The 16,335-nt window shown below is 44.2% G+C and overlaps 1 protein-coding gene across 1 annotated transcript; it reads right to left on the bottom strand.

The window, feature by feature from the left end:
* Positions 1–300: 300 nt before the first annotated feature.
* On the bottom strand, positions 301–15,099 carry col8a2 (collagen, type VIII, alpha 2). The gene is made up of 3 exons (XM_088364950.1): positions 14,436–15,099; positions 4,690–4,869; positions 301–4,059 (listed from the first exon to the last, which is right to left on the bottom strand). The coding sequence occupies exons 2-3, from the start codon at positions 4,859–4,861 to the stop codon at positions 2,156–2,158; spliced, it is 2,076 nt and encodes a 691-aa protein (XP_088221076.1). The 5' UTR covers positions 4,862–4,869; positions 14,436–15,099; the 3' UTR covers positions 301–2,155.
* Positions 15,100–16,335: the final 1,236 nt, after the last annotated feature.

Genomic DNA, 16,335 nt, shown 5'->3' with positions numbered 1-16,335 from the left:
GGAGTGGGACGGCGTGGACGGGAAGCGTGTCTGGTACAAACCTTGAAGGGGTGCGGACGGCGTTTTGCACACTAGCATCACCTAGTGACCTGTCATGACTGGTTTGTTTTAAAAATCACGTTCCATAAATGACGGCAATCTGGCTGACATCGCAGAACACTGCGTCGTCTTCAGGCGCTACTCTGTTGCCATCTCCTGGTCAGTATGGGAAATGCAGCCGGTTCTTCAGTCAGCTTACATTTTTTCCTTCTATGTACATTTAATAATATTGCTACACAGAGAACAAAGAGAAAACTTCAGTCCGACACAAAGTAGGCCTTTATTGATATCGTATCAATACAATCAAGTACTTGTAGATTTTTGATAAGCAGGAGGGAAAAACAATTCCAAAATCAGAATGAGTGCATTTTATACTCACAATTTACTGCGCGAAAAGAAACGCAATAGCCTTGTGTGAAAAAAATCTGATAAATGTATACATTGTGCATTACACAAATAATAAAATCTCCACAAATAATCCTCAACAAACAACACTAGGATGCAAACTACATATTGTAAATTCTATTAACTCAACAATGTTGTTGTTAAAGTTAAATCCCAGTTATAGATTCATCCCTATTAAATTATCATAAATGTATAAATATCATTAAGTTCATGTGCAAATGGGAATGGCCGTGTAATTATCAAATGCAACTAAAACAAAAATCCCTTCAAAACCAAAGCAAAGTATTATATATATATATATATATGTATGTATATATATATATATATATATATATATATCAAAGTAACTCAACATAACGATATATATATATATATATATATATATATATATATATATATATATATATATATATATATATATATATATATATATATATATGCACATAGTGTGATAAGATGGCACTTATTGTCACTGCGCACTCTGCAAGCAAGTGACATTGTCTACAAAACACAAGGACAGAGAATAATAACCACACATAATTCACATCACCATTTCATATGCCCAAAAATAGAAGGCTAGCAAAATAAACCAACATACAGTACATCACGAGCCTTGAACTGCCTTGCAGACTCACGTTACAATAATGACTCATAGCATTTGCTTGTTTGCGTTATGTAGACAAACTGGACAGATACAAGTGCATTTCTTTTTTTAAACGTTAAAAGAAGGCAGAAATGCAAACACAGCATGTATTTTTATCTTGATGGCTTCAATCAGCCGAAACGAGTACAGACTGACTCTCTGGCCTACCCACCTGACAAAGAAATCTGCCAGTGGGTTTGTTAACAAATACATAACTTGCATTTCACAACCTGCAGGGTTCGGGCTCCCTTTACGAGTTCACAGAGTCGACGTGGAATTATTTGCATTTGCGGCTCGCTCTACTTTTTGTTCTGAAACATCTTGTCAACTTTGGACTTGACAAAAAAAGCCTTCAATCAAATGCATAAATTCCACAACCCTACTTTCTCTGGCACCAAATGACGAATTGTGTAAACATGATTGACACATCGTCAATTACATGAATATAGCCATGGGATGTCAAACGTTTGCTGTATATTGAGATTGCCTTTTTTTGGCTAGTTCAATTCAATAAATTAAGTAAAAAGAAAAAAAAAGTTCAAATGTAAGAAAGCAACCATGAGAAAACTGGATCAAAGTAATTTAGCACAAGTGAACGTGATGTTCCATTTTTCTTTTTTAAATTGTACGTTGTACTGATGCTAACTTGGCCAGGATTGTCATTCATGAACTAACACAAATTTGCCATCTCTCTTAAATGTCAGGTGATTTTGGTCCTGTCTGCATGTGGCATCGAACGATTTGAGTTAAGGCACCCAACAGTCTGACTAAAATAAACAACAATGACAAAAATAATAACAAACAACAATAATTAACATAAAAAAAAGAACAACCCAAAAAGACATTTGAATGACAACAAAGCAAACAACACTGAATAAAATTCCTTCCTCCCCCTTTAGAAATGCTCTTATTGTGATTTCGACTTTCTCTTTCTTGGCTGTAAAGCAGACAAAAACAATGACAGGAATATTAACTGTACTGATTATTGTTTTGGGAAATGAGTATGGCTGCAAGTATCTTAGGTTTTGGTCTGCTCCGAGGAGCTCATGGTTGGAATCCAGCGGAAGGTTATGTGGGGCAGAGCAGGAATCCTGAGAACGAGGAGTGGATGTACTCGGTGGAGTAGAGACCGTTGGCCTGATCCGAGGGCATCTGGATCCAGACCTTGTCGCCTTCTTTCAGCTCGAGGACAGCACTGCCGGACGCCTGGTCCATGTAGCCTTTCTTGTATTCATCGTAGGTGTAAGTAGCCGGTACATTGTTCTTGTACAAGGCTACCCACAAGCTAGTTCCCTTCACATGCACGTGATACGCAAAGTAGTAGACACCCGACAGGGGAGCGGTGAAGATGCCGCTAGCCGGATTGTAGGCATTTTGCCCGTTGTACAGAGTCCGGTCAAATATTATTGGCATACCGGAGGGCGGGAAAGGCTTGGAGAGAATGGCCGTGAAGGCCGGCGCTAACGAGGCAGAGAGCGGAACTTGACTGTACGCCGGCCCCTTGCGGTCTCCCGGCACTTCCCCCCCTTCCAGCTCGGAACCTGTTGGACCCGCAACGACTGTTTGGCCATTTCCCGGAAGACCTGGGGGACCCGGCGGGCCCGGTGGGCCGGGGTTACCGTTAAGTCCAGAAGGGCCTGGTTTCCCCGGAGGACCTTGGGGACCAATAGGCCCTTTCTCCCCCACTTTACCCAGTCCTGGAAGCCCTGGTAGTCCAGACTCACCCTTCAAGCCAGGGGCCCCCTGTGGTCCCATGGGACCCATAGGCCCCTGAAGGCCAGGGATGCCTGATTGGCCCCTGGGGCCAGGTGTTCCCATAAATCCAGCCTCACCTTTAGGTCCCTGAAGACCTGTCAGCCCGGGATTACCTGGGAGACCGATGTGTCCTGCTTCACCTTTGGGCCCAGGTTTTCCAATTGCTCCATTTGGACCAGGTAGTCCTTTGTCTCCAGGTATACCAGGTCTCCCTGCATTTCCATTTGGACCTTGGTCACCTCTGAGGCCAGGCAGCCCTGGAGGTCCTTGGGGCCCGAGTTCTCCTTTAAGTCCTGGCATGCCATGTTTTCCAGGTAGTCCCATGGGACCGTGGAGTCCAGGGGGTCCTGGTTGTCCATTAAGACCTTGTTCGCCAATTGGACCCACCATTCCTTGTTCTCCTTTGTCTCCAGGTAGACCAGTCAAGCCAGCATGTCCCTTTTCTCCTTTGGGTCCACTCAAGCCAGGTTTTCCAAAGCCTGGAGTACCTGGAAATCCTGGGGAACCCCTGAGACCTTGCTCACCCTTTTGACCTATGTGACCTGGTGCTCCTGGCGTTCCATCAACTCCAGGCTTCCCTATCCCAATAGGACCTGGTTGACCTTGTAGACCTGGAAGCCCAGCCTCTCCTGGTTCCCCTCGATCCCCTGGAAGTCCCTGATCCCCCTTAGGGCCGAACAGTCCAGGCAAACCCTTTGGTCCGGGTTTGCCAATGCCTGGAATACCAGGTGGTCCTGCACTACCTTTCAACCCAGGGGGACCCCTTATACCAGGGGGCCCTGGTGTCCCGTGTCCATTCTCACCTTTAACCCCACGCTCACCTGGAGGACCAGAAATACCTTTTAATCCTGGTTCTCCCCGACTACCAGGCGGGCCCCTAACACCTGGAAGCCCAGGTTTCCCATTCAAAGACAGCCCAGCCGGTCCTGGAAGTCCCGGCTGTCCCGGTTGACCCCTCAGGCCCGGTTCACCACGAGGACCAACCTCGCCATTAGGTCCTGGCATCCCCTTTGGTCCAATCTTTCCTGGTAGTCCTGGGAGTCCTGGTTTACCAAGCCCTGGAAAGCCAGGTGGCCCTTGAGGACCAGGCTGCCCGTTGAGGCCGGGGTTCCCAAGTCCAGGTTTTCCTGGAATTCCTGGAGGACCGGGTGGTCCTCTTGGTCCGGGTTTGCCTTGGGGCCCTGGCTCTCCCTTTACATCTAGCATGGGTGGCCTGTCTAAAAAAAAAAAAAAAAAAAAAAGAATTTTAAAAAATAGTTAATTAATTAATTAATTAAACATTCAACTTTTAAGCTCAAAATTGTACCTATAAAATTGAAATTTTTAAAAACTAAGACCAAAACGTAAAAAAATAGAGATCCAAACTGTTGTTTTCATCAACAATGACGAGATTGACTTAATGTTGTACACACTACGTACACCCGCTAGGTGGCAGTAAAAGAAAAGTATTTGTCTGACTCATATTGATCACATATTTGATCACTATTGTAAAAGCAATCTTTGAATGGTGGTGGTGGGGACGAAACAAAGGGAATTGTGGAAATCATTTTCATGGCCCTGATGATGATTTTGATAATAACAAAGCACAATTTAGGGATTACTGCATTATAACCTGACTAAACGGAATTGTATTTCTTCCACTAACCCTCCTCCCCCTTCCCTGCTCCATCCCAGAACTCAAGAATGCGAGACAAACAACACAGAAACAGCATCCAGATGACTACTTTGGGTCACTTCTACAAACAAGGTGCACTCAGACCTCCCAGATGCTGGACTGGAGGATTCTGATGAAAAAAAAAAAAAAAGCTAACATGCCGATTGCCGCAAAAGGCCAGATCGCAACTCACCGACATAATGTCCCTTGCCCTCTCTGAACGGTGGTCCGACGGGTCCTTTCATCATGGGTTGCATGTACTTCATGTGAGTCATGGGGGGGTAACCTCCAGCAAGGACACGCCCCCCTTGCATTAGGAGCACACAAACAAGGGCCAGCAGCATGGTGGACAGCATCCCAGGCATCCAATGAACTGAAAGAAAATGAAAATCCACCAGATGATGTGCGATGCTTACATTAAGCTTGAAAAGGTCTAAGCACCAAAGAAAACAACTGAAGTGAAAAACTCAACGTTGTGCCTCCGAAGCGAGGAACGGGCGCATTAGTCGGCCTTCAGAAGTGTACAGGGGGATAAGAGTTACTAAACAAACACGACTATTAGCGCTTATGAGAACAGGAGAACCATATGAGCAACAAGGACACACACAGATTTTCATCTGCATATATTTGGTCAACCTGTGATTTGACGCCGCCGCTGACAAAAAGCCAAGATTCTCTTGACTCAACTTTTTTCAAAGGTGTTTTCATTGCCACATCTGCGCCGAGATCAGGTCTGTTTTATAGCTTGGCGTTCGGTGCTGCCGTGGTCGATTTTTTTCAAGCAACCGCACGAGCTCGACAGTCCAATTCTTGTTTTACAGTCGTTCCATAAAAAACTTTGCCTGGGTCACTGAGCATTTTTAAAGAATTAGTCACACGTCTGCAGCCTCCCCCTGCGACTAAACACCGATCAAACTGAATCGATAGTGAAAGTAAGAATGTCAAAATGGCAGAGATTCCAAGAGAAGTTTTTGGTGTGGCGTTTTTTTTTTTTTTTTTTTTATTTTACTGGAAGACTGGTTGGCACATAAATATGTCTGGTATGGGGTCTGCGGTTTTGGTCCAAGTGTGATTCATCAGGAGATTCCCAGGTACCCGCCACCCCGCCGTCGACTCGCTGCTGAAATCAGCAGCACCGGAGGTGAAGCGACTCGACCTTCATTTTCGGATCCAGACGACGCAGCTATTTCCTCAACCGCAAGCCCGCCGGGAGATAAACGCTACACCCGGGGTGAGGATTCGGTGTCACGATGAGGAGAAAAGCTGCTGTATTTGAGCGGCGCTTCGATTGGAAGACATTTTTTTTTTTTTTTTTTATACAGCTATGACCTTGACCTTAATCAACCACACGCAACAAGTCACGGGTGGTCTAACTGCTAGTCCACCCCAGCTATCCTCATTTAACATAACATTTGTGTCTTGGGAACTTTCAGCACCAGGCGGAGGAAAAAAACACACAAGTCTAGACAAATGCATAATAATGGATTTTACAGTTTGCCGAAGAAAAACAGAACAAATCCGATCGCTATCAGTCAACGGGGATTTTGAATATGAGCACCAATTTGATGTTCCAATACTTTTGGAGAGGACTACACGCTCCATTTGAATATATTCTATGCGAAAAGGAAAAGACGGCACACCTCATTTAATGGCGAGGGGAGTCTCATCATACTTTTCTTTTTGGTGGGGGTCGCGTTTCGGATTCCTCCAGGTTAGCAAAAGTTGAGTGGACGCTGATGGAGTGTGTAAATGGAGGCAATTGAAAAGGAAATGGTAAGTGGAGAAGAACGCGTGAGGACAAGGACAGTGTGGAAAAAACAGATGGGGGTCTACTTGAGGGGTTTGGCCTTCTTCGTGACATCATTTGGAATAGCCTCAGTTGAGTACAAAAGCAGATGCGCTATTTTTAAAGACGGTCGAGCAAAAAAGAAAATTATTTGTCGTGGTGCTTTATGAAGTCAGTTGATTCATCGAGTTCATTGGAAGTGGAAAAAGGATGAAGTACAGCCAAGGATGGCTTCCAAGAGGAACGTCCTCATTGCGGTTTTGCTTCTATCAAAGGATTTGCAACGCTGAGCCCGTCGCAAGCCACTAACAACATGATGCCGTGTTAGCTAACCAAAGCGTCCTCTGCCGTCTGAAACAGCCTCACATGTGCCAAGCAAACAAAAACATGGAAGGAAAGAACTTTTTTTTTCAGCTTGAAATGGAAAGAAAGGGTTTTGTAATCAGTGGTGGAAATCTGAGGCTCAGGCTACTGAACGACGTATTGAACTATTGTTTGATCATTGTTCTATTAGAAGATGAAGCTGATATAAAGTGACACAAGATGGTCTTGAGTGAAAAAGAATTGACTAAAAAGTGCCATGGGCTCTTCCAAGAATGCTGCAACCAGGAAATGAGCATTGGAGCCTGGGAGCTCTCTGCAGGGCCGTCCGTGCGCGGAGGCGAGCCAAAATGCATCCTACGCAAAACGTATTACACCGCTGCCAATCAAAATACAGCGGGATTTTGTTTTTAGGATTCATTCGCTTCAGAAAGTTGGACTAAAACCAAAATGTACAAAATCCAAAGCAAGATTTTCGATTGGAAGTAATGTAAATTCAATTAATCCGCTCCGGACATGTCACAATATGAACAATACATTTGCCGTATTGATATAAAAAACTAAACTTGCAGTCGCTGCCAAACTATTTTGCATTCAATTGATTAATTAATCAGTCAGAGCTAAGCTAGCACTTTATTTTGAAACTCAGAGTTCACTGCCATATGTAGCGCATTGAGCTCAAATTCTTCTTCGCCCTTAAATCCTTATTATTATTCTTTCTCGTTGAGGTCTAAAAGAAACTTGCTGAAATAACTTCCAGTCGGAATGGAAATTCAATGAGCTGAATCCCAGTTGAGCTCCATTAGCTGTTGATTGGCCTTCTTTTGATTGATCACTTTGTTAAAAGGCTGCCGACCACAGCTGAATGCTTTAGTCTCCAGGAGAAAAGAACCCACAAGACCCCCACCCCATCCAGCTCACACGCAGGAGGGGCTCCTGCACCTCCCATCAGGGTCAGTGGACGACTAACTCTTGGCTATAGAATACTTTACCAGCACTGGCCGCACTCCTTCCAAACTCATTCGCATGCTCGGAACATAAACTTGTAGTACAGGACACGTTTTTCCTCGTGGAAATGCACCAAAAGACAAATTATTTATAGTTGATTCACTGCTGATTGTTTTCTTGATATCAAATGGAGACAGAGAGAGTCTTGAGGTTGCCAGAAGCAATAATTAAACTCTGCTCAACACAGAGGAGGAAGCAAAAGTGTGTGACCAAAAAGTTGCCTTGACGCAAATGGTGACCGGGTTTATCGTCCCCCCGCTGCGTGATTTATGACTTTGCGCTTCTATTCAAACCAGATCTCCATATTTGATTTCTCGCCACAGCGGAGCCATCTGGAGATACGCAACGGGGTGTTTTCATTTGTTATGTTCGAGATCAAAATCTAAAAAAAGTCCATCAACGGGTTATCGGTGCAGATTTGTAAAATCATTCTCAAGCAGCAAAGATGTTGCACGTATGTTGCAGCTGCAAACTCGAAATAATCGGGACAAAATGTGTCTGGGTTTTCTTGCCAGAATGTCATATTTGACTGCTATTCATCTGCGAAAGCATAAAAAAAAAAAAAAAAAAAAAGGAATTTAATGACGACAAAATTCCCATAATTGTGCTGCTTTCAATGAACTCGGTGCGCTTGTTTACCTGGCTCATGGAATTCTTGCAGCGCCGCCAAGAGCCAATAAAAAAAAAAAAAAAAAGCACAGCCTCTCCAAGGCTAGACACGATAATAACCTGGTCGTTTTAAACCACTGACATTGAGTGGGGAGGGGGAGGAGGGGCGTGGGGGGGATTTCAAATCCTGTTGCGGTGACGGAAGAGAGCTGTTTGCTTGACGCGTTCATCATCGAACGCAACTTGGCAAGACGCTCCGCCCGGCGGCGTTTGATGCGAAACATATTCACTCAATCCTCTGTTATCCATTTACAGCTCGTGCTCAAACATCTCCGGGATGGATTTAAAGGTCTGCGCCCGGGGAGGAATGCGACCCTCAAAGCACTGTAAAAACAACCAACTACTAATCTTCACTTTGAACTTACTGCCTCTGCTCCCACTTCACACTTCTCGACTGCCCATCCGTTTATCACCTGTCAAACAAATGCCCACACCCTCCCCTCCGATCGGATCGCCATGGCGTCATAGGAAATATCGCTAATTATGAAGTTGGTCATTCGCCGGGATCAGGTTTGCGCGCGCTGTCACTCTTCATTGCTTTGCGGTGGTGCTTTACCGCAAACACAGAGAGGGGTATTTTTTTACAAGGATCTTTGCGGAGGGAGTAATAAATATTAATTTTTATAAGACTGGGAAGGAGACGCACTTCCTCTTCGGCTCAATTTAAGAAGTTAATCCAGATGACGTGATGGTGAATAAATCACTGGTCTGAGTTTATTGCGCGGATGTCACTCAAAGGGGGAATTGCAGTTCCCTTTTATGGGATGTTTCCAGATTATTCATAAAGAATTTCAGGGAAATTAATTCTGAAAACATGCGTATATGTTAAAAACCTGCTTGGATTCTTGACACTGCGAACATTTTGTTTTTTGTTTTGTTTCGCAGAGTCAATCCCTGACCTCGCCTTGAGATACAAGTTTAATTTGTACTGTAACCACGCTCGTAACTCCAAACACCCATCTCAAATCACCATTCATAAATAAATTGGTCTTCTTGGAGCATCCAACCGTTCAATCTCACTCAGGCCGCTCTTATCTCAACTCACTACTGTATTCCGATAAAAAAAAAAAAAAAAAAAACAGAATCACTTCAGAAGCTTCCAAAAGCAAATCAGGATCGGATTCTCTCTGTCATCAATCTGAATGTAAAATAAAATAAAAACCAGGTGAGCGCATGCATCATCTCATTCCTCCAAGCTGCCGCCCGAGTCACAAAATATTAATCCGCCACCAAACATGATGTCATGCAAAACGCTCAACACCGACTGTCGTGTGTTTATTGTCACAGTAGCGGGGGGGGGGGGGGGGGAAATTAACCAGTCTTTTCAGCTGCACTTGTTTTTTCAAGCCCCTCTCAGGTCTTCACATTAGTCCTGATGAAACTGATGTGGGGCTTCAAACTGCTACCAGATGGAGGACTTGAGACCTTCCCAATCGAGCAATGCCAGGGTGCGATAACTTCATAAAAAAATGACTGATCTGTGCTCCGAGTGGACTTCTAAAAAAAAAAAAAAAAAACCTCATCGGGAGACATGCAGTCAAATTGAGGAAGCTAGGATGCTGAAGCTTTAGCGACGTCTCCGTATTTGGGCTTGGCCAGCTATGTTAACACAGCTCGTGGTATGAGAGTTGTGTTTAGACGCCTTTGCGCAGCCCCCTCATCTAAGAGCAGTACAAATAGACCCAAACGTCGGAATAACACTTGCGGGAATGCAAGGCGGCATAAAGTGCTTGTTTGCTTTGGATGAAGATTTGAGATCCAAGGCTGACGGATAAACTCGCCCCCGTGTTGCTGTGAACATGCTCGTCACGTTGCGGTTTTCGATCCTCCCCCTTGTGTCTCCGCTTTGGAGAATACAACGTCTGTGGTTTCTAATCGTATGACTTAAAAAAAAAGCACTTTTCAATAATGGCTGATTGCTCCCCACTTGCGGCTTCACTACATCACGGATTTTTTTTTCCAAATTAAAAAAAACATTTCAAAGTCAAAATAAAACTTCTAAATTGAGGAAACATGTGTCTAACTTTTAGGACAATGTAGTATTGCTCCAAATGTTTATTTACATTCCTTTAGAAGTCCGTCGTCGCGTGTTAGCACAATCAGGAATTAGCATCTTTCTGCTAACTCGTTAGCCTGCCCAGTACTTCTCGTTGGTGACCGTACTTTGCGGATTTCTCTTATCGCGGGTGGTTTTTGGAACCGATTATCCGCGATAAATGAGGGATTACTGTATTTGTCAAATGTGTGCCTGAGAACAACTCAAATGGCGTCGCGCAAGCTAACTGCTACAATTTGCTTATCACATAAACACAGATGTGTAATCACGTCTCGACCGATAGGGGAGACAAAAGCCCCGGCATCTGGGTTTACATGAGGATCTTGCCAATGCTGATTTTCTTGAGTGCTCCTTTTCTTGTTCTGCCGACCAGATGATTCAGCCAAAGAAATATCACCTCGCATTATTTTGTCTGGTTGTCTGTACTGTGTGTTTTTATCGTCTACCCTCCCTAACAAAATGCTCGCTGCATTGAATGATGAAGGCAAGTTAAATTCCAACATTCATCCTGAATGACAGAGAGAGAGAGAGAGAAAAAAAATACTTGAGGAGTTTCTCCACGTGAAGTAAATTCAAGCCTTCCCGGCAGAAGCAGTTGGAGCAAATGATGAGCAATAGCCGCTTGGAGACTTCCATGAACTTTTGTCATCACTGCTACCGGGAGAGGCGTCTTGTATATTAAAAAAAAAAAAGAAAAAGAAAATAGAAGACAGTGACTGGATCTGTTATTTTGAAAAACTGAACGAGAATGTTATGAACGACTTAGCTGATTGCTGCAGCTTTGAGGTATTAAGCCAGCTTATTGCAAAAACGAACCGGGTGTTCCCTAAGGAGGTAAACAAAGAATTGGAGTCGCACAATCCAGGCAAAACGAAACCCACCAATTGCGTGTTTCTCTTGTCAAAAGCTCAAATCGTCAGGCCCGATCAAAGGCGCCACATGCTTCCCAACAAATCCAACGCTCCTCCTCTTGAGTCTCCTTTTTTCTATACTTCATCCTACTCTTGAACTTGTAATTTGTAGGGATAAATATTCTTGATGTATACTCAGCCTACTCCCCCCCTCCCCCTCCCTATTGTTCCCCCTGCTGATTACAGGAAATGATTATAAGAAAAGCTGCAAAAAAAAAAAAAAAAAAAGGACTGGTAGTGTTGTACACCGGCCGGCCTAATGCCGAGGAAGGTTGCACAATAAAACATGTTGCTCAACAGGCTCAGTCTGCACAGAGAGCCTTTAGTTTCCCAGCCAAGGCGAGGGAGAAGGAACATCCTGCGGCCGGCCAAGCAACAATCATGGGATATCGTAACGTCTCAAGCTTAAATTGGCTGTTTTCTTAAATTGTCAAACTTCTTCAGCGACTAATTCAACTCGGGGCCACGGTGGGCAGAAATGGCTACACACTTCAAATTGGACAAACCGCCGCGTAATAGCTTATGACAAATCTATATTTTTGAGAAGGAATACCACACAACATGTCCGCCGGTTTACTTTAAAGACTGAATTGGCTTTGTGTCCAAACCTTGGTGGGAGGTGAAATGGAGTCAAGTTGGATTTTAGACGTGGACGAACTCTGTTAGGAGTTAAAGGGCAGACAGAAAGCGATCCGGATAACACAAATGTCACTCGAACATCCATCCACTGCTGAAATAAAACGCCTTTTTTAAATTACTCCAACAGCGTAACAACATTTTTTCCCCAACAAACTGCCTCACATGAGTCTAAATCGGGCTGAGACTTAAACAATAACAAAGTCTGGAGCGTTTCAAATGGTCCCGAAAGACCTGTTTCCAATTTCTTAGCCTCTGACCCGTCTCGAGACGGATCCGTTCAGCCTTCTGCATCCAAAGCGGAATAATAAAAATAAACGTAGGATGAAAAGAGGGATTGTATGCAACTCAGGTGCTGACCCCTGTTACGAGTTAGCCGCAAAATGACGGGCAATGAAGTGAGCGAGCTAAATAAATCTACCTGTGTGGATTTTACGCATGCTAATTTCCACGGCTAACGTTAGCCTGTGCACTTTTCTGGGTTTGGTGACTAAAAGCAATGTCTGGCACTAAAGAGCACTTTAGTGTGTAAATCAGGATGGAAAGACTGGAACGACTGGAAGACGTGTGGAAGGAAGTCAAGAAACAAAACAACGATGAAAGCCTTCCACTTTTTCCTGCTTATGTCTGCTAAGCGAGCCTAGCGATAAGCTTCACAGAGCATGTTGACAAGTCGCCTTTTAGGTGGGAGAGACTTAAGGCTTAAGTCATACTGGGGAAAAATGACTCCATTCACTAAAAAACAAATTCAAGCGATTAAATCTGAATGCACTTGGCAGGGGAGTACAAAGTAAAGCTTGACGTGTATTCACGTCAACGGCAGCGAAGGAGTTAATGGAGTCAATGTTTCCATTCCACTTCCGAGCCATTCTTCAGTATCAGCAATAGAATGGAATTAAAAAGCCAATGCATTAATGTGGCTGTAATTACGGGCAAAAAAGTATTCTGTCAGGAAAACGCTTTGAAAGAAAGCATGAGCCTTGGCCGGGTTCGGAAAGCAGGGACATGTTTTCACTCTGGCGGAGTGTGTGCGTGCGTAAGCGCACGCGCGCATGTGCGTGTGTTAATGGTTTCTCGATGTGTCAAACACGTTTGTGTCGACAGGAAAATAAAACGGCATCCCATTGGAAGATGAAGACGTGTTAATGAGACCGAGTCAATCTCACTGATTTGCAATGGTGGTATTGACTATAAATGACTTTTCAGGCACTGAAATTATTTTTCCATTTGTTTGGAGCGTCTGAAGTTTCCAAACAAAGCAAATAAGTGCAGGCAGGTAGCTACCTCACTTGCAAAATGTTCAGAGCCAGGCTAAGGTATCAACAAACTAAGCACCTGCTAAAAACCTTGCAACCACTAGAGGGCGTCCAAGAGCAATTATAGTATATTATTGTTGCCCTTGCATCTTTTTTAACCCAAACAAATGAACCGCTTGACCTTTTTATGGTAACTTTTCTGGTTCTATATTATTTTAGAGGGGAGGGGGGCACTTATAACACTGCCCTCTTGTGGACTAAATGTGCAAACGCCTTATTTATTCTATTTATTATCTATTATAAAATGCAGTCAATTCATTTGACTATAAAGTTCTCATTTTGACCAAAAAAGGTGGTAAATTAAAATACATATATTTATGACTTATTCTGACCCCTCTTTTCAAATGCTTCTTTTGCTATGACATCACTTTAGCATGTTCTATATGTGAAAGCGAAGAAGACGAGTTCATCTGGTTGAAACGTGTGCCTGCACTTTTAGGATTGGCCGCCTGGCGAGCACACATTGGAGAACATGCCAAGCAGGTTGCCGTGGTTACGGCACCATACCGCAGGTGCGTTTCCGCGACAAAGAATGCGAGTATCATCAAAAGAACAATTCGACACCAGCTCTGAATTACGAGTCAACGCAACGGAGGGTCCTAAAGCCCTTTACTACTGCAGCGAAACTCGATTTCCACATGGAGTGTCATCTCGAGGCATGCAACACACAGGCAGGCGCACATCCAGATGAAACAGATGGAAGCTGCCAATTGTTTTTTGGAAATCACAACTCGAGTCCGCTCACTTTTCCAGCGCTTGTCCCCTTTCTGTTACTCTCATTCTACACTTCTCAAAATTGTGCACTCCCCAAAAAAAACAACAACAACAACATAGGAAATATGCAGATGCCTGGGATGGTTTTTTTTTTTTTTTTCCTTTTTAATTTTCCCCCTCACACTCTTGTCGGGACACCTGAGAAGTCAACAGCTTCACCTCCTGTTTGCAATAAACGGATGTCGTTTCAATGGAATGCGGTGGCGCTTGCCAGTGGCGTCCCCGGAGGATGCAGAGAGAGAAGCGGTGTTGAAAAAGAGAAGAGCAAAAAAATAAAATAAGGGCCACGTGTTTGTGGCTTGTTTGTTTCTTCACGTCCGACCAAATAGATACCAAGCCTCACTATGGAATCGAAATGTTCCACCTAATTCAACATCACATGTGTATGGACACTAATCTAAACGTTTTTGAGGGACAGCAGCTGACGGGACAAAACGATGGAGTAGGTTGGAATGGGCTTACCTTTTTCTGCTCAGCGTGTTCAAAGGTGGCAGGAGGAGCAACACAGGTGTGATCTTCAGGTGGATCTTCTCGTCTACCTTCAGCCACGTGTGTCTCCCATGGGATGGGGTGGCATCAGATGTTCAATGAAGCCCCCTCTGAAACCTTGAACCGGTCCAGCGAAGAAGAAGAAGAAGAAAAAATTCAACCACAGGTGCAGCAAACTGCCTTTTAAAAGAGGAAAAGAACAAAATCAATCCATGTGGTTTTTTTAGGCTGAGTGAGAATGTGATGGAGTTGGAGGAAAAAAAAAAAGACAGGGAAAATCCTCTCTGTGCCCCGCTGAAGGAGTCCAGACGAAGGTCTGGGGAGCACCTTCCCAAACTACGCTCTCCCGTACTCCAGGGTGGAAAGTAGGAGGGAGCAGGGAGAAAGAGAGAGAGGGAGCAAAAAGTGCCAAAAGTCAAGACTCTTTGCTGATCAAGCACTCAGGTAGTCCCGAGCTGAAAGGCTGAGGGTCCGATCAGGGTGCGCTCCCACTAGCACCACTTATAACCGGGGGGCCGAGCACCTCGTTGGACCAATCTCCCTGGTTTACTTCCTCGATCCCTCGCAGGCTTATTTTGGGAAAAGACAGACGGGATTGTTCACCCCCCTTGGTACAAAAAGCGAGTGTCTGCGTGCCGGACGACGAGGGGAGTGTGCAGGATGGGGTGGGGTAGCCTTGAGAAGGAGGGCTAAAAGGAAAAAAAAAGACATCAAACCTCCCCAGAAATCATCCCAATGCTGCTGGGATTCAACGTGTAGATTTTGGCACTTAGCAAGCCCGAGATGTTAATCCGAAAATCTCCCCGTTTTTTTTCTTCCCTTGCCTGCAGCTCCAATGGGCAATTAATAATCTCCCGGCATGACATAACGCTGCATGGGAACCGCCGCAACGCACAGAAGGCCTTTTGTTGTTTTCCCCTCACAGCCCACTGCTGCTGTTTGCGTATAATTGTTACATGATATCCAAATCTCTCGGGGTTAATCACCCCGAGCGATGCATTCGATAGCCCGGCTCGCCCGCCTAATCGTTCCATCGATTACGTTTTTTTTTTTTTGGTGATGACTTCATCAAGCAACATCAAATCAGAGCAATTCCCAACCGGCATTTTAGAGCGATTAGCAGGTGGACCAAATAAAATAAAAATAAGAAATAAATATAACAAAAATAATAAATAAATACATAAATACACAGTGTAGTTCCCAAAAAGTTGGAAGCATATAATCGTTTAAGATATCACAAATTACGATTCAAAAACGATTATCGCCCAAAGGGATAAATGATCAAATCTATTCAAATGTTTTTGGGTCCACACTTAATGAGCTGTTGAAATGGAATAATCTGAAACTAAATAAACCCGAGCCGTCACGTCTGCGAGTGTCGCCCTCACTGAATCGTTCTCTGAAGGTGGAAAGGGTGGAGTGACCAGATGCCCAATGATGATGTCATCAATAGAAGCCCTGTGTGGCTTTTAGGCCCGCCATTCATTCATCCCGGGGTGTGTGTTCCTGCGGGAACAAGTGGGACCTTATTGTTTGACGCACTCCCTCTTTTGAGAAGGGGAAAAACACAAGCAACCACATCGTCTCCATAGCTATAGTCGGTTAAAAAAAAAAAAAAAATCAGATCTCCGGGTCAGCTCATACACACCTCTTGGAAAAGCAAAGTCACCTCCCACTCCGCTGTAACTTTTACAAGGTGAAACATTCCCGACAAGACGCACCTGACGATGACAGTTTTTTTTTTTTTTATCACCCCCCCAACTCAACTCTCCCTTTCATTCCATTCCAGCAGTTACGAGTGTCAACAAACAACTTGGCAAAACCGTTCCGTCGCATCACACAGCCTTGATATACGTCAAAGTCCTCCCGAAAT

Source organism: Syngnathus floridae, chromosome 21, assembly GCF_059516105.1.
Source record: "Syngnathus floridae isolate MCC-2025c chromosome 21, RoL_Sflo_1.0, whole genome shotgun sequence".
NCBI classification, from domain to species: domain Eukaryota; kingdom Metazoa; phylum Chordata; class Actinopteri; order Syngnathiformes; family Syngnathidae; genus Syngnathus; species Syngnathus floridae.
Note: the sequence above shows the minus strand (reverse complement) of the source record. Positions and strands in the feature narration are given on the sequence as shown.